This window comes from Musca autumnalis, unplaced genomic scaffold, assembly GCF_047663935.1.
Source record: "Musca autumnalis isolate F117 unplaced genomic scaffold, ASM4766393v1 scaffold_4, whole genome shotgun sequence".
Taxonomy (NCBI): domain Eukaryota; kingdom Metazoa; phylum Arthropoda; class Insecta; order Diptera; family Muscidae; genus Musca; species Musca autumnalis.
This window is the reverse complement of record NW_027411977.1, coordinates 169762481-169789453: the sequence shown is the minus strand read 5'-3', so window position 1 is coordinate 169789453 and position 26973 is coordinate 169762481. Positions and strand designations below refer to the sequence as shown.

The 26973-nt window shown below is 32.8% G+C and overlaps 1 protein-coding gene across 11 annotated transcripts in view; it reads right to left on the bottom strand.

Moving 5' to 3' along the window:
- olf413 (DBH like monooxygenase olf413) overlaps window positions 1-26973 on the bottom strand; it is a 482855-nt gene that overhangs the window by 114946 nt on the left and 340936 nt on the right. For 6 of the 11 annotated variants that reach the window (XM_073987110.1, XM_073987114.1, XM_073987106.1 and 3 more), the window contains one exon: window positions 810-21309. The exons of the other annotated variants lie outside the window; for them this stretch is intronic. In XM_073987110.1, coding sequence (XP_073843211.1) covers window positions 20977-21309 — 333 coding nt within the window. In that variant the 3' untranslated portion in view covers window positions 810-20976. Of the gene's footprint in view, window positions 1-809; window positions 21310-26973 lie in introns of those variants that run through there. 11 annotated transcript variants of the gene reach the window in all.

The following is a 26973-nucleotide window of genomic DNA, read 5'->3' as shown; positions in this document are numbered from 1 at the left end:
TTTAAATATCAGGTTTTGCTTTATCAGACGCACTTTGATAAATCCAACCGATAACAAAATTGAATATGTAATAATGGATTAATATATGTCTAAGTGTATTCAATATAAAGGGCGCTAGAAGTGCAAACAATTTGGCAGGTATTGTGGTACAAGGTGTTCTTTTTCTCCAAAGTTATTACACTAACTCTATTCTGTTCTGGAATATACCCCCACTTATTTCAAAAAATTATTCTGATTTAGATTGGGCCATAAAATTCAAACACCACCTGAGAAAGCAAAATCAAAACTTCATTATGAATTTTCAAACAAAAAATTCAACATTTTTTACGAGTATAGCAGTATAGGTGTAGTTCCCAGTTATTGTGTAGTATATATGTATGTAAATACTATGCATGAGTAACGATTATGGTTTCTTATTACTATTACTGTGGTGGTAAAAATTCTATGTTAACATTAAGGGCAAGTTGTGGATTGGAATAAGGGTACGGCTATGGGATGGGCATATACGAAATTCACTAACGACATTTCTACTTTGGGGGCTACAACGCTTGGTAACGACAATTTAATCATTGCTACGTGTTTTCTAATGAATGTTTATCAGATTTTCTGCACTTGTTTGTTTTTATGTTTCAGTTTTTTGTTTGTTTTTTTTTTCGCAGTGATATTGCTATATATGTATGTATATGTGGATTGATAATTGTATATAAATATATGTAGGTATGTTGTTGGTAATGATTTCATTCATTTGCTTAATTTCGCATGGCTTAAGTACTTGTTTCATTTTGTTGCTTTCCTTTATATTTTATTCCTTTATTTGTGGCAATTCTTTGTTGATTTTTTCCTAACATCTCCTATTGCTTATTTAGGTGTTTATGTATGTACTACTATGTGTATGAGCAGAAATACCACTTGAAAGTACATTAGAATTTATGTACATTTACAAATGCACTTTTATGGCACAAGAAAAAACATATTATCTGACCACACAACGCCAACGTAAGTGGTCTAACATAAAGCTTCTTAACACATTTCAAAGTATGCATGCATATTTTTTAAGTCTAAATGTTATGTACAAACTATGTAATGTTATTATTGGATTCTAAACATTTTTGTATGGTTGAGTGAATATGTATTTGTATATAGTATCTTTAACTATATCAGTTGTTTTATTGCTTATGTTTTCATATTTCAGTTTTTTTATCTTATGTAAACTTCAATGAATGGCTTAGTTAGTGTGTGTATGTATTTGAATATGTATGTCTATTATTTTTATAAACACACATGTAGTTAGGTACATACTACGCATAAATGCATGAGTAAAGATGATAAGGTATACCATTTGATCTTCTTTCACATGATGGCTAAGGATATAGTATAGACTGCAAGGAGCCTGTCGTCCATTTGATTACCGATGCTGTTTTGTATGAATTTGTGTATATGAGTTTTGTTTCTCGAGATCATTATACATGTATATAAATATTTTTAGCTACTCTTAATGTATATTTAAATGTAACTATTAGGGGATTTGATTAACTTTTGTATTTAAACTTTTAGTTTAATTGTATTTTTATGTTTCGTTATAAAAATGTAAGGTACATACTAAAATAGTAGGTATTTGGTAGTTCGAAAACCTAAAGATCAAATGAAATTTATTAGTTTTCCTAGTATTTCTCTATCGACAATGTTCTACGATAATTGAAATAGTTGTATGGCATAGGAAACTCTTTTTTTAAATGTGAGCTTTGTTAAGATGAAATTGAGTTAAATATTAATGAAAATGTATTAAAATTTTAAATGAATACTTTAACAAATATTAGGGTCAAATAGAAAAATTAGAAAATACTTTAATAATAATCTGGTTAATTTTATGTAACTCGACAAATGCTATCAACTAAAGAAAGTACGAGTTTATTTGGTAAATAAATAGTAAATAAACGACCTATCGAATTGCCACTAATAAAAGTCTGAAGTGCCAAACATCTATTAAATAATGAGCAGTTTGGCTTTAAGGACTGTTTAAGGATTCTCTCTTGTGTTTTATTTTTTCTGATTTTTTTTGTAACGAAAAAAGTATCAGAATCCACAACTGGTTATGGGTTTTCCTTATAACAAAATCCCTTTGAGACCGTAAAAAGTTATTTCTTCCAGTGATGTGCAAATTTACGAATTTAAGGCATCTTAACTGATTCGCACTTCCGCAATGAATGTGTTTCATTAATGTAAGTTGATTATTTTAATACCTTTTTCTATTGAACAAGTCGTGGGTAATACTAAGGAATAAAACACCGTGTTGTGTGTTATATTTTCTGAGATATTCACAAATCGAGACAAAAGTTTTCAACACTTTACATATTAAAGAAAAAACATTAACATGTTTGAAAAAAAATCTCTATAACTTCTTCAAGAGAGATAAGAGGTTATACTGATTCAGCCGGAACCTTTTGAAGTAAATACTAAACACTCCCTATTGCATTGTACATGTAACACTAGGATTAGTATTAAGTATTTATTTCAAAAGGTTCCGGTTAGATCTGTATAGTCTGTTGATTTTTTGAACATTTTTATGCCCTACATCACCACAGTGCACTATAGGTAATTTGCCCTGTTTTTGAAACAAAAATTAATAACAGCGGAATTAAAGGATTTTTTAACTTTTTAAATTATTGATGTGTAAAAGTGAGATAAAACAAAGATTTCTACAGATAAATTCGGATATAACGAACAACGATTATAAGCAATTACGTATAAAACGAACAAAGCTATTTTTTCCAATGCCATTTTCATTTGTTTTCTTATACACAACAAACTGATGAAAACGATCACGGTAGTAAGTAACAAAAATTTTGTCCCCGCGAGTAGATTTTCCAATAAATTGTTACTACAGTTTTGTATATTATTTGAATATACGCTAATATAGACGAGTTTAGTACTCCCTTAAACCGTATCAATGATTAATATGTAATAGAGAGATAAAATAAAGCTTACTACTGCCGCACCGTTTATAGAAAACCACGGATATACCGAACAATTTGTCGCCATTACTTATTTTACTTGCAATGAAATTGTAAACAACAATATTTTTTACATTTATTGTTTATTTCCTCAAACCAAACTTCCACAATTTTAGGACTTTTTATTGAGAAGTAACCTAATAAAATCTCATAAATATCAAAAAACGGGCAAAATCGGGTTTTGAAACCTAGTAATACCAATGCAGAAGACTTTCAGTAATGTGTTCTAGGTGGCAAAATCACAGCCAAACACGGCCAATTTAGTATAAGTCTATATGAAGTGAGTTTAAGAAAAAATAAAATTTTTATTTCTGACTTTTTGTGTTTTTTGGTCGCCACCCAAAATGTTGAAGCTATATTATATATTAAATAAATTCCTCTCGCAATTGCCAATCTATTCCATTTTACATATATTTATATTTTGTTTATTTTTCCGCTGTTTTAAATACATTGAAATATGCCTTACAATATATATATATTTTTTTTTAGTTCTTCTTCGAAATTCGCACTTTGACTGCAATTTAAACCGCGATAATGACGCTATTTTGCAAAACATCATTTATGTTAATAAATTTTGACATGTTCTTTTTTCAATGCCAACTAAAAAATTTATTATTATTGCAGAATCGACTTTGTGTGGCGTGTCCATCCGTTCGCAAAATACAGGTCGCATCTATTGCCCAATTCAGCTGAAAGTCGGAGATGATCTTTTTTGTGCACATAGGAAGAACGCTATTGCTTTTGGTTATAATCATTTCAGATTTGTATATAGCTCTGATACATATTTTCGCCCGATTTGAGGTATTTCATGCTTCAAACAGGAATTTTGTAATTTGTGACGGAATTCGGTCTATACATATATTTGCCAAATTATATTGAAATGGGTTCAGGTTTGGATATAGCTACTATATATTTTAGGCCGATGTGAGGTATTTGATGCTATATTTTTTCTATTTCAATGAAATCTGGAATGTGTTTCGGTCTAAAAATATCATATAGTTGGCCCGCTCGACTTTGATCATTATGCGGTAAGTACAAGTAATTAAATTTTTTTTTTTTTTTTTTTTTTGAAAAATGTTGTCCTTTAAAATTTGTCCGGTTCATGTGTAATATTGATTATCGGTCGGTGTTATCAATTTTTGGATTGAAAACAATTACGTATTTATTAATTTTCTCGTTGGAGTTAAGCTGAATGACAGAAGATTTTTTACAAGTGGAATACCTAAGATTGGAACCCACACAACCACCAAATTATGTGACCGGTTTCGTTGCTAGTTACGCAGATTATCAGACATTTCGGCTGTGGAGTGGCGTCTCTGGCAATGCTTCGAAACTTATACAGAAGTTATTGTAACTAACAGGATAAGCTTGGCATTGAAATTTTCTCAAATGTAATTTCCTATTGATATTTTACCATTCAACCTGCATGGCTTCCATGATAAACGCCTTGGAAGATTTGTATTTGGCTTAGAACGCTAAGGGGTAGTTTACACTATATGTAAATGTCATATGACATGAAATTTTCCATCGTTATATTTTCGCTAATATGTGCAATATTGGAGATTTTCCTTACGCCATTTACTCTGTGTGTCCACACCAGCAAAAATGTAATAGAATTACGTCTTCACATTGCCTGTGTGGGTAGATATGGAATGTTTTTATTTCGTGTCATATGACATTGATATATAGTGTAAACTACCTACACATTTTCATATGTTTTCATATGTTATAACATCTTCATATGTTTTCGAGCAGGTGGGTTCAAATACCAGCCTGGCTCAAGTTGGTTTTCTATTTGAAAATAGGGGAAGAAAATTAACATTAAATAGACCTTCGCCCTAACAGGAAAAACTTAAATAAAAAACAGCTTGAGCCAGGTTACATAATTTGGTGGTTGTGTGTGTTCGATTCTTCGGTTTTCTTTTTCACCTGCAAAAAATCTTCGATCATTCAGCTCAATTCCAACAAGAAAATTAATAAAAATTAACATTAAGTGATGTTCGCGCTAACAGGTACAATTTGAATTTATGTATTTAAACAAGGCCTGCTCGAACTATTTCTACCGGTTGTATTGAAGTAAAATGGAATAATTAGTTTTCTTTCCTGTAAGAAATTACTACCCCACATTATTTTTTTTAAACAGGTTTAATACCAATGGGACATCGATATTTTCTACCCATTCAGAATCCGAAATCGTTCCAGTTGGACGATGCTTTTATAACCTTCAAAATACATAAAGTCTGGAAGTACCTTGTGTATATACCAAAATACGAACATATATTGGTTAATTTCTTCCCCTTGAGAATCCGAAATACCAAGTTCCAATCAAAAAATCCTTTAAAAAACTTCACATCTAATGTTACAAAACGCAATACCAAATTATAGCAATTTCGGTCGAGAGGAACCTTATATGGGAGTTATATCAAAAACTGGACATATGGCGCCAATTTTTCGTTGAGAAATCTATCTGTTGAAATCAAAATTGATATCGCAGTATTTAAGATAGAGCTTTATAAATTGGTACAAAACTTTTTTATATCGGCCACGTTTTGATATAGCTGTCATAGAACGGTATCGCCCGATTTTCGAGATTTGTTTCAAGGTTTTTATCCCCATATGGCTGAACTGTTGTATGTGTCACTGTCAAAAATTGTCGGTATAGATCAACGACTTCACATAGCCAAAATATTTTAGGAACTGTAAAGGTTATAGTCGCATTATCCAATCTAAATATTATATTGAAAATTAGTCTTTGTTATGGGAAGAAAATGTTCCGGTAGAAAATAGTCGGTACACGTTTTGATATAGAACATCGTTTTGAAGAAGTCCAGTAGATCCTGATATAGTGCTACTGTAATTATTTTGGTTCATTTAGCCTTAAGGGTGTCGTATCGGATAAAAGGTATCAAACAACGGATAAAAGGTATCAACATGACAAACCCCAGCACATATCTTGGTGCGTCTTTCATCTCAAGTGGACACTGACCTCCTCGTGGTGTCGCCTGGGAAGCTGCATTTAACAACCGTTAAAAGTAGTAAGCTAACATGTGATTGATAAGTACAAAGTTGCTATTACCGCCTTACAGGAAGTGCGATTTAATCAGGCAGACGTAAAGATCGCAAACCATTACGCACTGTAACATAGCTGCCAAGAAACGAAAAATGAGCTGGGTGTTTGATTTATAGTAAATCGGAAGCTTTAAAACCTGGGTTCCAGATTCACTCCGTTTGATGAGATAATAGCCACAGCCGACCGACATATAGTAAAACTTATCGAGCTACAGCTATTGTGTTGGCTGGGCCATGTCAGCAGGATGGATTAGGGTGGTGTAGGGTATCACATAGGGGCAGTAGTGTATCACTATGTGGACCTATTTTCAATACAATTTGGTTGCCCAAAGGAACATGTGGTACATTTGATGCCAAATATAGAAGATTTTAAATGTAAATTATTTTCAAAGGTGTAGTTATTAAACCCAAAAATGTACGAATTTTAATGACATTAGAAGCATCGTAAGCATGCTCTTTACCACTAAATTCTCTAAGTTTCTAGTCGGGTGGATTTGCTAATAACTGATGTTCTCTCTCAGATTATTGTTGAGATTAAATTAAGTAAAAACCATTTCTTAGCAGGCATGGCGGTTATATTCACTAAATTCACCCTCATTCGTAATTTATTATCAACCTAACTTTAACTAAACTAAGCTAGTTAGGTAAAATTTTGTTTTTGCCCATAAAATATATTGTAGTAAATATTCAACTTTAGCATAATTTAATATTTGAACCGTTTCAAATGTCGATATACATTTGGATAGTGAGATTTGATAAATTGATCCGTTTTTATGGTTCGTCTAGAATGCCAATGAATTTTAATATAAAAAATAAAAGCATGTTTTTTTTACCTGATTTTGTTACACTGATATACGATGCAGTCTGTGGTTGTTGTTAATGTTATTGTTTTGCTGCTTGGATAGTTTCGAATTTTGCTATTTCGTAATTGAGTTTCCATACACACACAACAGAAAAAAACGGAAAATGAATTAAGGTTTTTCTCGTTACTTGTGAATTTTACATCTGTCAACAATTGCCATAGTTCCGTTGTGCTGTGCTTATGTTAGCAACATTGTGACATATTCTTCCCCGTGATGTGATGTTTTTTCTTCTTTTACTCTATTCCAACCAAATTTACCAAAAAACGGTTGTCTCTTATAAAAAGTTTACAAAGTATATGTAGTTTTTGCTTTTTCTACATTTTGTATTTTTAGGGATTTTCAACTACTTCTTTTTTAATAGTTTTACAAAAATATGTTCATTTATTTCGTTATTGGCTCTGTTCAATTACAACAAAAATTTAAACAGAAGCGTAGAATGTTAGTAGTTCTTGGGTTTGACACAAATGAATGGTCGCAAATCCTATATATTTTATTTTGTTCATTCAATAAAGATAAAGTTCTCTGTAGATAGATAACTAAGATCTAGCCTCCGTTACATGTATATGAAGTTATTTTGTATTTGTAGTTCTTTGGTATTCAAATGTAAACACAATACATTTTATTTTTATAAAGAACAAAAAAATAAAAAAGCAACAATAGGAAAATTAATAAAATGAATGAAAGAGTAAAGTTGAATATGATAGGTACTCCCATTTTATTGAGAACTTACAGAGGATACATTTTTGCAGGTATGTAAAGCAGTTTTAGCTGTCACATTTTCTTTTCTGTTAATGTGCTTTAGCTCTTCAACTATTCCAACAATTCCACGAATAAACCATTATTTATCATAGTTTGTTAACGCACTTTTTTCTATGAATTTATTTAAACATTTCTTTGCGTTATGGTACTATTTTATTTCATAGATCGTTTTTTTTTCATAGTTGTATTTTTATCGCGATTTTTTATTTGTTATAGTATATTATGTATTTTGTTACTAATAGATTTGATTGTATTTTTTCTTCATTGCTTTGAGTTCAACAAATATGTTAGTGTTTCTTACCTTTCACATTTCACCACAACCGAAAAGGTCCAGAAATGGAACTAAATGTTTGTTTAAATTAAGGTTCAGTTAGTTTTTAATGCTGCAAAGAATGGCATCTAAATGTGCATATGAATGTGTTTTAATGGGGTTGAATAAATGTTGCCAGGAAAATAAACAAGTAAAAAGTATCAGTCAGCTTTGCAGACATAGATATACCCTCAGCCTATGTGAATTGAAACTTTCATCTACGGACAGATCGAATTATTTAGGTTCTTTTCAGAATTTTGTGGCCCTTTTTGGAGATTTGAACTTGCCAACAAAAATGTGGATTAGGATTAAAGTTCAAAAGTGTTTCGGAAGAGGTACTTAAAGGAATGGATCCATTATTGAAGTGAAACTTATTTGGGAGTCATATCTTTTCGATAGATATCGCGGCCACTAGTCATTTCAGTGGGCCATAGTATAACTTTTGAACCAGTATGTCAGAAAGCATGAACTTGTCCACGGAAAACATAGTATCGCTGTAAACATTTCCAAAGGATCTTCGAACAGACCCTAAACTGCACTTAAACACAAATGTTGAACTTTTGTGTGGAAGGTACCCGAATGAGAGAACAAAAATAGACCATATTCGAACCTGATCTATATCTGGTAGATATATTAGGATGTGTAGAGTATGGACAAATCGGCCACTCGTGAGCACAATTTTTCCGAACATTTTTGAACTTTTGTGGGGGTGGTATTACGATGGCCAAATTTTGGACCGAATCGGCAGATCCGTTCGAGAGTTATCTTGCGTTCCAACCACTATACACGGTGTCATAGGTTTTTTTTTGCACCTTTAAGGTTATTTTCTCAGGAAGTATGCATTTGCCCCTGATGAAACTTGTACCGTCGTATAGGGGACAGTGGACCGATTGAATCCATATTGGAACTTCATTTAAGTCTGGTAGAAGTTTCACGACGTGCATAGTATGGATCGAATTGGTTACTCCATTCAAGAGTTATCGTGCGCAACAATTTTCCGTACATTTTCGAATTTTTGTGGGAGAGGTACCGGACTTAAACCGAATCGGCTGATTCGTTCGAGAATTATCGTGCGCACCTGTCAGCCAGACAGACAGACAGGCTGACGGACATGGCCAAATAAACTCCAAATTGACTGAAACGGATTTCGTCCAAATATACTTGGGGTCTAAAACCATTATTTCGATGAGGCACATTTTGCCCGTATTAAAGTGTATATACCCTCGTTAGTATAAATGATGAGGGTTTAAAAAGAATGACATATTAAATGTTAGTATTTATTTTATTTTCGATCAATACTAAAAATGTATGAAATCTACATATATCACTGAAATCTACTTACACTTATCGGATAATCACTCCATTGCACAGTGGATCCACCCATTGGCCAAAAATTAAAAAACTGAATGTCAAAATTTTGGTACAACATCTGGCAACTCTGACAGCTATGGCACGGATCTTTTTAAAACTATATTAGTTTTTGTTTCATTCGAACGCGTTCTAATAATACCTCCAAAAGTCGGAACATTCGACTAATATTTTTTGTTGTGAGTACAACCTATATTTTAAGTGCAAGTAAATATATTCAAATTTCGAGAAACTAATACGTTTAGCAAAATATTATAGTGGATTTTGAAGGAGGAGGTAAGAGCTTAATTTTCATTAAAAAAATAGTGTTTTAGTGTGTTGTGGAATTCTAGTCAGCAGCATATTTTTTTAGTGTATTTTGTAGTGCCAATTCGATCATATAGTTAAATGTGACCTAAGGTTTTAGTCATGATGCCCACCAGTGCCCACCCGGGAATAATTATCCAAAGTAGGTCATGGGTTTAAGATTATTCAGTATTAAAATCAGCTGCCATCTAGTGCCAGACTATAAATGGTGGGTCGCTGACTAAAGTTGCCCTAGAATAGGGTTTCTATGGATATATTAGCGTATAACTCTGTTATCAGACCACGTACATTAACATAATTGGCATCAGTGGCAAGATGAAGAAATCTTCTTCCAAATGTGTCGTACGTTGGCGGTACGTGCCTTCCAGGAAGAACGCTATAAGATCTATATTAAAAATGTTACTAATTTTCAGACAAAAATTTTGATTTTTTTAATCCGCTAAATTGGTTGAATTTTATGTTGTTTTGGAGATTGTTTTGTTTCCCCAAGCCTATTTTTGCATCATACGATAATCGGGACCTTTGTTCATGTCATTTTGTACTAACAGCATAAAACAATTCTTACCGTATGCCCCCTCCAGAGGGGTTTCTTAAAACACTCTTCGCAGCAGCAACCGGCGCATTGGCTTGATTTTAACACTCTAAATATTTTTTCCATACAAGTGGATCCACTGTTAATTGTGGGCGAATATAGAATTGTTCATACCATCGCTCTATAGGCAAAATTGGCAGTTTTATTAGACAAAAAGTCTAAATCAGAATGAAATTAGTTTTTAATTTTGAATTATTTTTCTTAATCAATATTAAGAATTAATATAATTTTGTCTAATTTTAAATTTAGAAGTGCATACGTTTTTTACGCAACTACCAGTCGATTAGGGCTGCCAAGCTTAGTTACTGATTTGTCGTTCAATTTAAAGCATTCAAATTTTTATAATTTTGCCCTTCGTCCGCCGATTTTTAATTGTAATAAAAATTAGAAGAAATAAGCTCTCACGGCCAATATTTTGGAGATCAAATAATAGTTGGGACATTGGTCCGTTCAATTAAAAATCATTTAATTAATTTTATACAAATTTTTATGCAAGGTGAAGGCTAGATATTCAGCGCTGATTAAAACAACATTAGAGCTAAAGAACGATACATTTTCGTTCAAAAAGTTTTTCATTATGGGGTGTTGCTTATGACAATCTGATTAAAACGTAATAGTTTCGAACTGGATTAGGTCTAACGAGAGATTAATCAAAAATAAACTAAATATAAAACTCTTTTTACTAAGAAATCTAATGTGAATGAATAATGAAGTGATGTAGGAGATCAGATTCACGACGGTGGATACGGACTATCGGAAATTTGAATCAAAGAGAAATCCTTTAACATCATTCATATCTACGCTCATGCCGCGACCCTTTTGACCATGTATTTGGGTCAAAAGGACAAACGATATATCTTTCTAGAAAAATAAAATTCTTTATTCACTTTCTATGACAAAATTAGATATGAGAAATGTTTGGATTCGATCCAAAAATAGGCAGGTAAGGTGTCATGGTCCGATTTGTTATTTCAAAACCAGTCAACGTATTACAACAAGAATTGCAATTCTCGTTTTCTATCACTTAGGATACTGATGGGACTTATAAGCATTATTGTTGGGTTAAATTTAATATTGAGTTCATATATTGGCTTTTAAGTAGAGTACGCTCAGACGAATATCGCACAATTTTTAAGGCTTTAAGAAAATATCCCACGATTAATAGCTGCCGTTAGTGACTTTGTTGTTCTCTTATTTTGTTAACTTATAATAAAACTAATTGTTTTATGAAGGAAAAAACGTAATAAAATCTGTTTAATTCGCGAGTGTATGCAAATATACACAAACAATATTCATGCGTTTAACGAATGTCGACCACTGTATTTCAATTTTTTAATTGGTCTGGCTCGAGGCTTTTTTATATAAGGTAGAAGTGACAATCAGTTGTATTCTTACTTTTTTGTAAATTTAGTTTTCAAAATGTAATAAGGTCTACTCATGAAATTTGAAACTTCGAAATTTCTTACCATAAAATACTGCTTTTCATGCTAAACGTGTAATAAAAATTGCCTACGAGAGTTTTGAATGCGTTATATTTACATTTTGATTCAAATTTGTTCTATTTTAGAGGATTCTCAAAATGTATTTATGTTTTCCTGAAAAAAATTTGGAACGACCCTATTATTCAATATTTTCTTTGACAATTAATTTTCAATAACAACAATGTTGTTTTTGTAATTATGTTAGTTATTGTAATTCTTTATATAAATTTGCCTCGGTTTGGCTTAATTCCATTATTGTTGCTTTAAGGGGTTGTTCCTAGTTATGCAGGCCAAAAAAAAAACTAGTTTTTCATGATTTTTTCAAGGAAACTGCCAATATTTTTGAGTTTATCTTTTTTGAAAATTTTCCTTTCCTTTCCAATGCTCACATTTCTGTCAATTTTTCTCCGATGGACTTAAATGTTTTTGGCGGTATTCTCTATACTACCTGTACTTCAAAATAAGGTAATAAATATAATTCTTAATAATAAATAATCTTTGTATGTAGATATTAGTGATCTTTGATCAGTAATTTTTGCTTCCATTAGTTCGGCTTAAGGTCAGAAAATTAAAAATAGAACATTTTCGGTTTTTATTTTGTGTTTTATTTCCGATATTTCGACTATCTTCGACAGTCATCATCAGGGATTTATTTACACTAAAAAATACAATTAACATTTATTTATACCAAAACACATAAAACAATCATATAATAATATTTTCTTTATGTAGGTATTATTTGTTGTTGAACTGCAACCGTTTTCCTTCCTCTTTTGCTGACGTTAACTTTCCAACTAAAGTTTTTTGGTGTTTTTTTTTTCAATTGTATTCCTATAAATCTGCGCACAGTGGTCTGTGTCAGACTTATGATTCATTCTGTTTTCAGCAGGTACGTTGACAATATGTAACATTTCTAGAATGAATCTGCGTTGTAATTGTTTTCCTGGCTATGATATCTACGTCTTTAAAATTAGGCGTGTGCCCTTCTTTGATGCAATGGGCTGCGAGAGCTGTTTTATGCTCCAGTGGCTTTTTCTTAGCCCTTTGATCAGATTTATGGGAACTGTGTATGGTCTTGAGTTTTGTTTTTGTTGTTCCAACATATGTCTGTTTACATATATTGGATCCGTCATCATTGCATTTGATTTTATACACCACATTAGACTTCTCTTCCCTTGGTAATTTCGACATTGTTTGACTAAAGAAGTTGTTGTTGGTATTGGAACTTTTGAACGCTAATTGGTATTTTTCATTATTAAATAAATTGGAATGTGGAAATCTTTCAGAAAAGGCTGGAAATTTGTTGTTGTAGGTAGTACTAGTGTAGAAAAACAAAAAAGTAGTTGTAAACAAAACATAAAAAGTGTCAATAAATTATTTTAATTCCAAAACTAATTTTTCTTGGATTTTATTACATAGACTAGTAGACCCGGCGAACTTCGTCTCGCAGTCTATTGTACACTGAAATTGAAGATTTTAATTCAATTAATCAATAGAATTGCAATTAAGTAGACTTTGCAGTGTACTTATTGAAGTAGTTTATTTGAACTCAAATGAAACATCGATTTGTATCATCAGATTTCTTGTTATGAAAAGTTGCTCCCTTTGAGGATTCCTTTTATTTAGATGTAGATCGTGGTAAAACTGGTATATTTGTCTCAAATTCATCGTACCTAGATCTCTTGTAATTCGCTTCAATGGGGTTAACCGCAAGCTTATGCGACATTAGATATTCGTAACAAATAATGATTTGGCTGAAATGTATGTACTATAGATATTTGATCATGAACTTCAGTAGAAATCACATCAGGATGACCGTCAGGATTATTTATGGTTCGTGAAATAGGTGCCTTCGACTATACATGGTGATTATGGGTCGACGACACCACACGCTCTGTGAATCTAATTTACAATTTCAACTAAATGGTGGTCTTCTTCATGTTCGGAATCAGGGATTTCGGCAAATCAACTTAGTTTGATATTATTTTACAGACTTACCTAATGATAATGTTGACATGTGTCAAGCTCCTTTCTACGTCCAAATTAGTACACTCAATATCGTGTATTCTCCCAGACGCAATCCCCAGAACCGAAACAATAACTTGGTATTTGCTAAACAATTTATATTTTTCCTCGGTATTTATTGTTCTTCATTGATCAAGCTAAATTCACTGTTCCGCTGAATCCAGTTCATTTTCCAACAACGGAATTCATTCGGAAGCATGTTATATCGCTGAGTGTTAGAAGGAAAATGGCGTTGGTGTTCTACAACGTATTAAGAATACAATGGCTTTGGTGGTATGGACAATTGTGTTAATTTTACCTTGCCACCGAGGCAGCAAGCCAGTCCAAGAAAACTAAGAACACCACAATGGGTGAGAGTATCATCCATTGGCCCAATGTAAGTGTGGTCATTTGAGCAATCATAATGAAATACTGAACGATTCATATCACCGCTCGAAACATTTATTGAGCGTTGATTAAGATTTCAGTGTGATCTTGCGCATTGATTCATATTTTGACGCTGTTAATAAATTCTACGATTTTTCAGTCCTTAATGAATTCATTCGCCTGTCTTTGTTCTTGATTATGATTCACGAATTTGGTTTATTCCCGTGCAGTTTCGTGATCATCACTTTTCAACTGATGTGTAATATTGCGATGGTTTACATTTCTGGTCCGACGTGAAACATTTGATATTTTGATTAGCGGCAATGTAAGGAATAATGGTAAATTACTTGAAGTATACCGCAACTACATAAAAAACATTACCACTTATTACTTAATTAAATAATCACAATAAGTCTTAGGGTTTCCACCAAATGTATCAATCAGAATGAAATGAATGACGAATAACTCTTGTCTTCTATTAGTTGTCGCTCTTCACAAACAAATCCAATATCGTAAGTCAAACTGAAAACAATATTTTATACAACATTGAAAACTGACAAAAAGAAAACAGAAACAATCAAAAATATCCATTTTCTTCAAGAATTTTTTCGCGGATTTTTCACGATTTTTTTAGGTTTTATCCTTTTCTGCCATGAGACCATTCCGAATTGGTGCGAATTATAAAAATTTGTTCAGCCGCTCTTGAGTTATAAGCGTAGTAACTAACATCATCCTTTTTTTATATATATAGATAGATTAGAAAATCATGAATGAAATTTCGATTTATATGCAATTCTTATATTTCCAATCCATTCCTCTAAATGGATAATTGTTACAAAAATGTTTGTGATTGCTAAAAAATTAATCAAAAAGGAAAAGCTGCATCAAACTTTTGTTTTTGAAATCAGGAAACATATCGTCGGTGTCATGCTTAAGTGTTCCATACGCCATTTTGGACTTTTTGAGATACAGGTGGTTTCTAGGGTTTTCCGGTATGCTCTTTCTGAATTTCTAGTCGGCTTTCTCCTACCTGCTCTAGTTTCCGAGATATCCACGGCTCGACGGGAAAGCATAAACTTTTTTCACTTATGATATTAATATTTTAAAAACATACAAGTTTAAAACACATTTCAAAAATCAGAATTTTAATTTACGATTTAGAAGTATTTAATTTATTGAGGCAAAGATGAATTTTTTTTTGTCACTTTGTTCCATGTGATTTACAATATTTCACATTTGCGTCATAAGTGCGGATAAGGAACAAATCGACAAAAATTCTTTTTTTAAAAAAATCTCTATAACTTTTATATTCCAATACATATTCCTCTAAATTTTTGTAAATATGTCCTATTTACTATTATCAATATTTCAAGTCAAAATTATAAATATTTGCTTTAGCCAGTTCCACACAGTTGTGACGCAAAACATTAAAATGCGATTATCTCAAAACGGGCAAATGGCGTATGGAACACTTAAGCATGACACCGACGATATGTTTATTAGGGCCTTAGTTATACCCTACACCACTATGTGGAAAGGGTATTATAAGTTTGTTTTGGTAAAAATTCATGTAACACCGCGAAATATTCGTCGGAGACCCCCAATGTGGTATGCCAATCTTCATTTCTCGGTGAGATAAAGCGATTTTGAAATGTGTATCCGTCCGTCCGTGTGTCCGTCTGTCCATTATAAATTGTAATCATACTCCAGGCCGCAATTATGAACCGATCGTCACGAAATTTGGTATGGAGGTCGGTTTCACATCTGAATAGATCGCTATTTTAATTGGTGATGATCGTGAAATATTTAGCGGGTGAAATGGACCAAAAACATAATTTTCATCCGATTTTGTAGCTGCTCTGTAGGTCGCAATAATAGTTCGATCGCCTCGAAATTTTAAATAAGGTAAGAGTATATGACAAAGGAGAAGCTTGCAATTTGAGATCGCGATCAGATAATATTTAGATGGTTGAATGGACCACAACTTTTGTGTGAAAATTTAGCGGGTGAAGTGGACCATTACTTTTGTACGAAAAACACAAAAAAATATTTTTGGTCTACATTTTATTTCCTGGAGGGCATATGCCGGCAAAGTAGACTACATATGGAAATAGAACTACTGATCTTCCCCCTGATGCAAAATGCAATCACGTGTCTGCTAGATAACGGACCTACTGCTTAATATATATTGTGTTTTGTGCAGAGAACCACATTTTCCAGTTTTAGCATTATTGCAAATTAGGGCACGCCGTTCGGACTCGGAGATAAGTTGTGTGTCCCATATCATTGAGCGAATATGAATCGGGGTGCACTCATTGATATGAAAGATGTCTCCCCTGTGCCGCCTGGGATGTTTGTAAAATAATTATTATATTATTATTTACCCCCTGTTTTTGTAACTATTTTTTGTTCGTTCGTCTATATTCGTAATAATTTGGGCATTCATAACTCAGCCCCTCGATGACATACAGATCTAATTCTTCGTATACACGTTCTATATATAGTTAAGAATACCTCATTCAAAAATCAGCGATCCACATTTGCGCTAAAGCGAGTAAATCGATCTACAAATTTTGACAATTCGTGTGAGAACATAATTTTTTTTTACAAAAACAGGGGGTTAAGCTTGGTGTGGTACGGTACCAGAACCCACAAAGTTATTTCTTACAATAAGTTTATTTGTTCCATAAAGAAATTTTGATTTGTGAAAAGCTAATTCCCAGTGGTAAAGGTGTAGGGTATCACATGGTCGGCCCCGTCCGACTATAGCCTTGGCTTACTTGTTTTTTTTACAATTTTACAAATACTACTTACATATACTAACATTATTTATATTACTATATTGTAACGCCTTCTCTCCATCGCGAAACAATTTTTAGCTTCGAAACTATTTAGGTATTTTTTGTTCTGAGCTGAATCATATATTGGTGCAACATACTTGTACATCGTATTAACAGGTATTCTAGCGCAAAGTCTGTAAAAAAATGCGACCTGTGGATAGATATAAGTTCAGACAGACGACAGAGGGAAGCACTTTTCTGTATAAACCTGTTGGTTTGTGTGTCCACAAAAACTCGCAAGTTTTCCATATAGCAAACAAATGACAAAAACATGTACATAATATACAAGACTACAGTGTGGAGTTGGGTATAGTAATGTCCGTCTTGGGCGATGGTTAAAATTCCTCAGCAAAATGTCAGCTATATTCATTAAAAATAAAAAGTGTTACTATGTGCGGCAGGTCGTTCGGACTAGAAGGAGGTTTCATATCATTAATATGAGAGAAGTCTTTCTGTTTTACCATCGAAAATATTCATTGGAAATAGTTTTTTAAATAGTATTTTTCTCTGAAAAAAATAGATATCCCTACAAAATGTCGTATGGAATTTGACAATAGTATTACGGCAAAATCAATCAATCAGCAGGTACTTGCTTCTACCTGTTAATTATTGTACCATGATCCGGTACCCTGTTGATAAAATTTGTCGCCGTATTGATTTTCATTCTTCGAGGGTGTTTTGAATAATAGTTGATGAGTCTGCCGGAAGCAGTTGGTTTTTGATACCAGTCCAATACCAATACGTTATTCTGCCTATGTATTATGGCATCAAGGTATGACAATTGGTTATTAGTTTCAACTTCCTTCACAATGGAATTGTTTGTGGAACATATTTAGAATGTTTAACGTGTTTTCTACTTCGCCCTTCTTAATAATACAAAATATGTCGTGTACGTATTTTTTAGAACTCTAGGTTTTATGGTCAGTTTTTCCAAGGAATCGTCGAGAAGTTTTTCCATTAGATTGTTTTTAAGTCTGGAGCATTACGCCAATGGCTTATAATATTATAATATCAGCGATAACTGGTGAGATTGGTGATCCCATTGGCATCCCTTTTAACTGCTTGTCCATATATAACAAATATCCTTAATACAGGTAGTTACAATTTCAATGAAAAGGTTCATTGGGATGTGTGTATGTGGTCCTTAATAATTGTCCAGTTTACTTTTATAGTATTGATAGCTAAGTTAACTGGGGCACTTGGGAACAGGGAAACGACATCGAAGAATATTAACATTTCATCATCTTCAACCCGTTGTTTGTTTATTCTTGATTTGAAATCTATCGCGTCTTTGATATTGTATTTTGAATTAGTGGTAAGTACTTTAAGCATTTTAGCCATATACCTTGAAAGTTCGTACGTCGGAGAATTTAAGAATGAACAAATAGGGCGCAAATGGGTTCCATCTTTGTAGATTTTAGGCAGTCCATGTACGGATGTTCTACTCGTTAATTGTTGTTTTTCTCCTTCATTTATTATATTTAGATCAAATAATTTCGCTACTAATTTATGGTTCTTTTCCTGTAATGCTGTTGTAGGATCTTTTCTTAAGCGTTTATATGTACACATATCCGATAATATTTCGTTCATCTGTGACTCATAGTCCAATTTTGAAAGAACTACTGTTTTCCACCCTTATCTGCATTCAGTATCATTATGTTTTTGTTTTGTTTTAAAAATAAAAGAAAACTTAAATTAAAAACAGAAAATGTTCTGTTTTTAATTTTCTGAGCTTAAGCCGAACTAACAGAAGCAAAAATTATAAATAATTTTTATAATAATAAATAATTTTTTTTTTTCGATTTTTTGAAAGTGACAAGCAGGGGTAACACCTTAATATTTTAAAACAACGAATTTATTAGTGGAGAAAATTTCAGCTAAACCAAAAACATATTTGTACAACTTCTTGATTTGCAATTTGCCAATAATTTTTCGTTGTTTTGTACTTTTTGATACATCCAGACTTATGCCCACAATTGTTGGTGGGGAAGTTTCTGTACCATTGGGTACTCTAATTGCCAATTTACAGCCAATTCGGGCTAAAAATAAAGATAAAACCTTCAAATACCTGAAATCGGGTAGTACCACTATATGGGGGCTATAAGAAAAAATGGACCCATATTGGTTTTGGTTGCATATTAATGTATTGTCATCCAAATTTGAAAAGTGTGCAATGTTTTAGTTCGATTGGTCAACTGCAACTGTGTGGAAAATGAGTTACTAGATTTGAACTAAACGGACAACAAAGCAAGTTAAATAAAACACTGTAATATAAAATATTGCGACAGAGATTTGTCGGCGTAGGCCCACGTTTTGATGTAGCTCCCATAAAACTATTTTCAATATTTTTATGTTCCAGCCTATATTACTGAAATCTTGTTTCACACAATTTATGGTGGAGTGTATAAAGTATAAAGTGTATAAAGTCTGACCTGGTGGAACTTAACGACATCTTTTCTTATTTTCTTTCACTTAGCGCACAAAGTTCGGCCTGGCCAAACTAAACGTTGTTTTTACTTGTTTATTTTGATGCAATGTATTACAAAAACTTAAAACTTTAACTATGACCTTGCATTTCTCTGCAACTGCTAAACCAAATTTGATTGTTTTTTGAATTATGCAAATATTTGCATCCGTTCAATAGTTAAAGAATTTTGACCAGGAATAGACGATTCTGAACTGTTGGTCGTTAACTATCTTAACAAACAGCTAAAACGATTATGCCACGATAACCCTCGAAAGGAATACGTGGTTTTATCGAAATTATTGTTTGTTAAAACATTTTCATTCGATCCACTTTTTCTACGATTGGTTTATATTTTCATTTCAAAAAACGAAAATTACCTTCCTTGTTAATTATCATCTAAACTTGTTTATAAGTGATAAAATGCATGGAGGGAAATGTAATAATAAATATGAATATTTTACTTTCCTAAAACTTGATGCCACATCTAAATATTTAGTTATGTTAAGCATGTAAATGTCAGTTCTTTTTAATGAACACCATCCGTCAGCCAAACATTTATCGTACCATTCTTTAAGCATCGTAAATTGTTTTTATTTGTTACCTTAATAATATTTTTCACATGGATCAAAAATTTTAACTACAACATATGGAGTAATATATGTATGCATATTATGAATGTGTGTATTTATGCATTTAAAACAATCACAATATATAATGGGATTTATTTTGCGAATACTTTTCTTTTTATATTAATTATATCACTACTCGTCTAAGACATTACTATATTTTTTGACAACTACAACAAAAGTATGAGTGCCGGTACAAAAACATGGGGTCATTAGTATTTTACTTAAAATTAAGTTTAGCTAGGCTTATATGTATTTTAAAACAATTTGGTTTGTGTTTGGAATGTATATAATTAGGGAAATACAAGTCAAAGGGTACATCTAAATCAGTTCTTGCATCACTTATATATCTTTTTAGCGACTTCTGTTTACCGTTGGTGCACAGGCCAAGTTAAATATCTTTTCGCTGACATGTCAACGACTTTTTTAACATTAGATTGGTGTTAACTAACTTTATATAGTACACTAAAACTGTACTAAATACATCGCAAATTAGGGAATAGAGTTGAGTATACATTACCTGTAAGTGTGCATGAGAATGAAGGACAAAATCAAATTCAAAAAAGGATAAAAAATTACATTTGGATAAGAAATGAACACAAAAGAAAACGTCTAAATGTGTGAAGTTAGTTGGTGTTTTTAGGACAGATCTAAAATTAATGTCTACAATTTGTTATTTACAAAAAACCCTATGTTAAACCAACAAAAAGGAACGAATAAAAAAGGTTAGGAGGAAATTAAGATAAAGAGACTAGCACAAGAAATGTATATCTGCATATAAATTTCCGTGATTTTTCTTTCATTTCTCGCCTGCGGCTGCGGAAACGTACCAATGTACATACGTTTGTACTCTGCCCACAATTGTGTGGTAAATGTGTGACATTTTAAATCTTTTACGACGTTAGGAACCGCCAGTGCCACCACGACCGTTGCCACCTGAAAAAGACTGGATGATGCACCATTAGAAGGTGTGTCGTCAGAGATGATACTGCCGTCGTAATCGCTCTAGTATAGCTTTGGGCTGAACATAATCCATCGGTGGCAGAGCTACGGCTGCTTCGAGCAGCACCTTCGATTATGTTGTTGTTGCCGGCTTCATGAAGAACAGGAAAATTGATGTCAGGCACTGTTTCTTCCGTCACAAACAGTCTCTTGTGTTTGCAATGTTTCTGCTTTCTGTAAGTTTTCGTGATGTTGATGTTAAATCCCTCCAGGTATTCCGTACTCTGTTGGTAAGAAAAAAATGAAAAGAAGAAAGAGCAGAAAGAACACAAATTTATTGTTAAACTTAATGGATGAAATGCAGTTCTACTTCCACGTACTGATGTCATCTCAGTTGTAAGTTGTTCGGTCGCTTGGTCTGTTGTCTGTTTGTGATGAGCATGAGTTGGGAATTATTAGCACATGGATTGGTCATATTGAATTCAAAAAAAAAAAAACTTCGATACTTTTATCACCTGTGCCGGAAGAAAATGCAAAGAAGTGGCACATAGAAACATGTCACAGAAATGACATTTATTTCTGATGTAACGTTTATGAACGACACACCACCTTTTGTATTGACATATCTAAATTGAGAAAAGGAAATTCAACGGAAGAGAAATTTAAGGGGAATAAATTGTGCTGGTTCTTGTTTCGAGTGAGTTAAAGCTCACAGGACAGTTAACCCAGGAAATTCATTGTTTTAAAAGCAATCACATAACAGTTTACTATGAAGAAAAATAATTTAATTTAAAGCCCATATATATATATATACTAGCTTAACCCGGTGCGCTTCGCTACCCCGACTAAGTGAAAAATAAATGAATGAGTCCTACGTAGGTCACATTTACAAATTGTATATACTATAACACTCCTGAGTCCACTCTCTCCTTTAAAGAAGATAATTAAATTAGGAACAACACTAAAATTGAGTACCTTAAGTTTGAGGATACTTGTAATTTATTCAGCCTATTGGGACATCTTAAATTACTCTTAGGATAACTGCTTCTGTTATTGATAATTTTTACTCCAATATTGATAGAGATATGTCAATAATGATAAAAATTTCATTGAAATGGGACGTATATATCAAATCAAATACAAGAAATCGGCCGAAAATATAATGGGAGCTATATCTAAATCTGAACCGATTTCGAAATAATTTGGCACAATTATTTCTAGGCCAAATTCCGTCGCACATTACGAATGTCATTGAAATCGGACATATACAGCGTGATTGGTGCATCAAATAAATGAAATCGGCCGAAAATATATATCCAAATCTGAACCGATTTCGATATAATTTTGAACATCTATTTCCAGGCCAATATTCGTCATAAATTCCAAATGTCATTGAAATCGTACATATACAACGTTTTTGGTGCATTAAGTTCATCAAATCGGACGAAAATATATATGGGAGCTATACCTAAATCTAAACCGATTTCGATATCATTCGGCACATATATTTCTAGGCTAATATCCGTCACACGTTAAAAATTTCATTGAAATCAGACATATATAGCGTGTTTGGAGCATCAAATACATGAAATCGGCCGAAAATATATATTGGAGCTATATCCAAATCTGAACCGATTTCGATATAATTTGGAACATCTATTTCTAGGCCAATATCCGTCACATATTCCAAATTTCAACGAAATTGGACATAATAGCGTGTTTGGTGCATAAAATACAGGAAATCGGCGATAATATATATGGGAGCTATATTCAAATCTGAACCGATCTCGATATAATTTAGCACATTTATTTCTAGAACAAATTTCGTCAGACCCTCCAAATTTCAGCGAAATTGGGCATATATAGCATGTTTGGTGCATCAAATGTGGAAAATCGGCCGAAAATATATATTGGAGCTATATCCAAATCTGAACCGATTTCGATATAATTTTGCACATTTATTTCTAGACCAAGTTCTGTAACACATTCCAAATTTCAGCGAATCTGGATATATATAGCGTGTTTGGTGAATCAAATGCGGAAAATCGGCCGAAAATATATATTGGAGCTATATCCAAATCTGAACCTATTTCGATATAATTTGGAACATCTATTTCTAGGCCAACATCCGTCACATATTCCAAATTTCAACGAAATTGGACATAATAGCGTGTTTGGTGCATAAAATACAGGAAATCGGCGATAATATATATGGGAGCTATATTCAAATCTGAACCGATCTCGATATAATTTAGCACATTTATTTCTAGAACAAATTTCGTCAGACCCTCCAAATTTCAGCGAAATTGGGCATATATAGCATGTTTGGTGCATCAAATGTGGAAAATCGGCCGAAAATATATATTGGAGCTATATCCAAATCTGAACCGATTTCGATATAATTTTGCACATTTATTTCTAGACCAAGTTCTGTAACACATTCCAAATTTCAGCGAATCTGGATATATATAGCGTGTTTGGTGAATCAAATGCGGAAAATCGGCCGAAAATATATATGGGAGCTGCAACCCAATCTGAACCGATTTCGATATAATTTGGCACATGTATTTCTAGACCAAGTTCTAAAACACATTCCAAATTTCAGCGAATTTGGACATATATAGCGTGTTTGGTGCATCAAATGAGGAAAATCGGCCGAAAATATATATGGAAGCTATATCCATATCTGAACCGATTTCGATATAATTTGGCACATTTATTTCTAGACCAAACCGCGTTACGCATTCCAAATTTCAGAGAAATTGACATATATAGCGAGTTTGGTGCATAAAATACACGAAATCGGCCAAAAATATATAAAGGAGCTATATCCAAATCTGAACCGATTTCGATATAATTTGGCACATGTATTTCTAGACAAAGTTCAGTCACACGTTCCAAATTTTATTGAAATTGGATATAAATACCGTGTTTGGTGCCTCAAATACATGAAATCGGCAGAAAATATATATAGGAGCTATATCCAAATCTAAACCGATTTCGATATAAATTGGCACATATATTTCTAGGCCAATATCCATCACACATCACACATTTCAGCGCAATTAGATATATATAGCGTGGTTGGCGCATAAAGTACAGGAAATCGGCCGAAAATATATATGGGAGCTATATTCAAATCTGAACCGATCTCGATATAATTTAGCACATTTATTTCTAGAAAAAATTCCGTCAGACCCTCCAAATTTCAGCGAAATTGGGCATATATAGCATGTTTGGTGCATCAAATGTGGAAAATCGGCTGAAAATATATATTGGAACTATATCCAAATCTGAACCGATTTCGATATAATTCGGCACATTTATGTCTAGACCAAATTCCGTTACACATTCCAAATTTCAGCGAAATTGGACATATATAGCGTGTTTGGTGCATCAAATGCAGAAAATCTGCCGAAAATATATATGGGAGTTATATCCAAATCTGAACCAATTTCAAAATAATTTGGCACATTTATTTCTAGACCAAGTGCTGTAACACATTCCAAATTTGAGTGAATTTGGACATATATAGTGTGTTTGGTGCATCAAATACATGAAATCGGAAAAAATATATATAGGAGCTATATCCAAATCTGAACCGATTTCAAAAAAAAATTTGCACATATATTTCTAGGCCAATATCCATCACACATTCTAAATTTCAGCGAAATTGGACATACATATATAGCGTGTTTGGTGCATAAAAAAGAAATCGGCCGAAAATATATGTAGATGGGAGCTATATCCAAATCTGAACCAAACTCGATATAATTTGGCACATTTATTTCTAAAACAAATTCCGCCACACATTCTAAATTTCATTGAAATTGGACATATGTAATATATGTATGTGGGAGCTATATCCAAATCTGAACCGATTTGAATAAAATTTAGTAAATTTATTTCTACACCAAATTCCGTCACACATACAAAATTTGGAGATTGTATCTGTAATAGTTCTGAAGATATTTGCATACAAAATCTAAATTTTTTGGAGGTACCTCCGGTTTTGATGCTATATCTCCAGATCAACGCGAAATTTCAAAAAATGATATAGCCTATTTTCATTCCAGGCCATGTAGCAATGAACCCTTAACATTTCAGTAAGATCTGTTCAGCGGTTTTCGAGTCTATAAGGCACAAACAAACAAACAAACAGACAAACAAATTTCAATTTTATATATATAGATATACTAGCTGAACCCGGTGCGCTTTGCTGCCCCTACTACGATAAAATATAATGGAATGCCATAATTTTTAATAATTTTTAATATTTTAACGAATAAATATAGGAGATATGAAGGCGTTATATACCTATTCAGGGTTGTTATGGAGCTACTATGGTAATTTTGTATGTTTCAGGAGGTAACACTCCTCCGAAAACCTTTCCGCCTATAAGTATTCCTAATGATTTAGATATATCATAATAACACATAAATCTTAAGAAGTCTCTCAAAGATATGATACCTAATAGCTAAGCCTTGGTCAATTCCTTCCCAACTATAAGTACTTGTGTAAATAATGATGACTTCTACTGACTGATAAATCTTCAAAATTTCATTGAAATTGAACATACGTAACAAAAACATGAAATCGACCGAAAATATATATGGGAGCTATATTCCCATATGACTCGATCTCGATATAATTTGTCAAATTTATTTTTAGACCAAATCCCGTCTCACATTCCAAATTTCATTGAAATTGAACATACATAGCGTGTTTTGTGCATAAAATACAGAAAATTAGCCGAAAATATATGGGAGCTATATTCAAATCTGAACCGATTTCGATATTATTTGTCCCATTTATTTCTAGAACGAATTTCGTCACGCTTCCCAAATTTTAGTGAAATTTAACATACATATATAGTGTGTCCAAATCTGAACCGGTCTCCATATAATTTGGCACATTTATTTTTCGCACAAATTCCGTCACACATCCCAAATTTCAACGACATTACACACATATAGCGTGTTTGATGCATCAAATACAGAAAATCAGCAGAATATATATATAGGAGCAATATCTAAATCTGAACCGATTTCAATAAAATTTGGCACTTTTATGTCTTATTTCAGAGAAATTGGACATATATATCGAGTTTGGTGCATAAAATACAGGAAATCGGCCGAAAATATATACAGGAGCTATATCCAAATCTGAACCGATGTCGATATAATTTGGCACATTTATTTCTAGACCAAGTTCTGTAACACATTCCAAATTTCAGCGAAATTGGACATATATAGCGTGCTTGTTGCATAAAATACAGGAAATCGGCCAAAAATATATATGGGAGCTATATTCAAATCTGAACCGATCTCGATATAATTTAGCACATTTATTTCTAGAACAAATTCCGTCAGACCCTCCAAATTTCAGCGAATTTGGACATATATAGCGTGTTTGGTGCATCAAATGCGGAAAATCGGCCGAAAATATATATGGGAGCTGCATCCAAATCTGAACCTACTTCGATATAATTTGGCACATGTATTTCTAGACCAAGTTCAGTCACACGTTCCAAATTTTATTGAAATTGGATATAAATAGCGTGTTTGGTGCCTCAAATACATGAAATCGGCAGAAAATATATACAGGAGCTATATCCAAATCTGAACCGATTTCGATATAATTTGGCACATTTATTTCTAGACCAAGTTCTGTAACATATTCCAAATTTCAGCGAAATTGGATATATATAGCGTGCTTGTTGCATAAAATACAGAAAATCGGCCGAAAATATATATGAGAGCTATATTCAAATCTGAACCGATCTCGATATAATTTAGCACATTTATTTCTAGAACAAATCCCGTCAGAACCACCAAATTTCAGCGAAATTGGACATATATAGCGTGTTTGGGGCATCAAATGTGGAAAATCGATCGCAAATATATATTGGAGCTATATCCAAATCTGAACCGATTTCAATATAACTC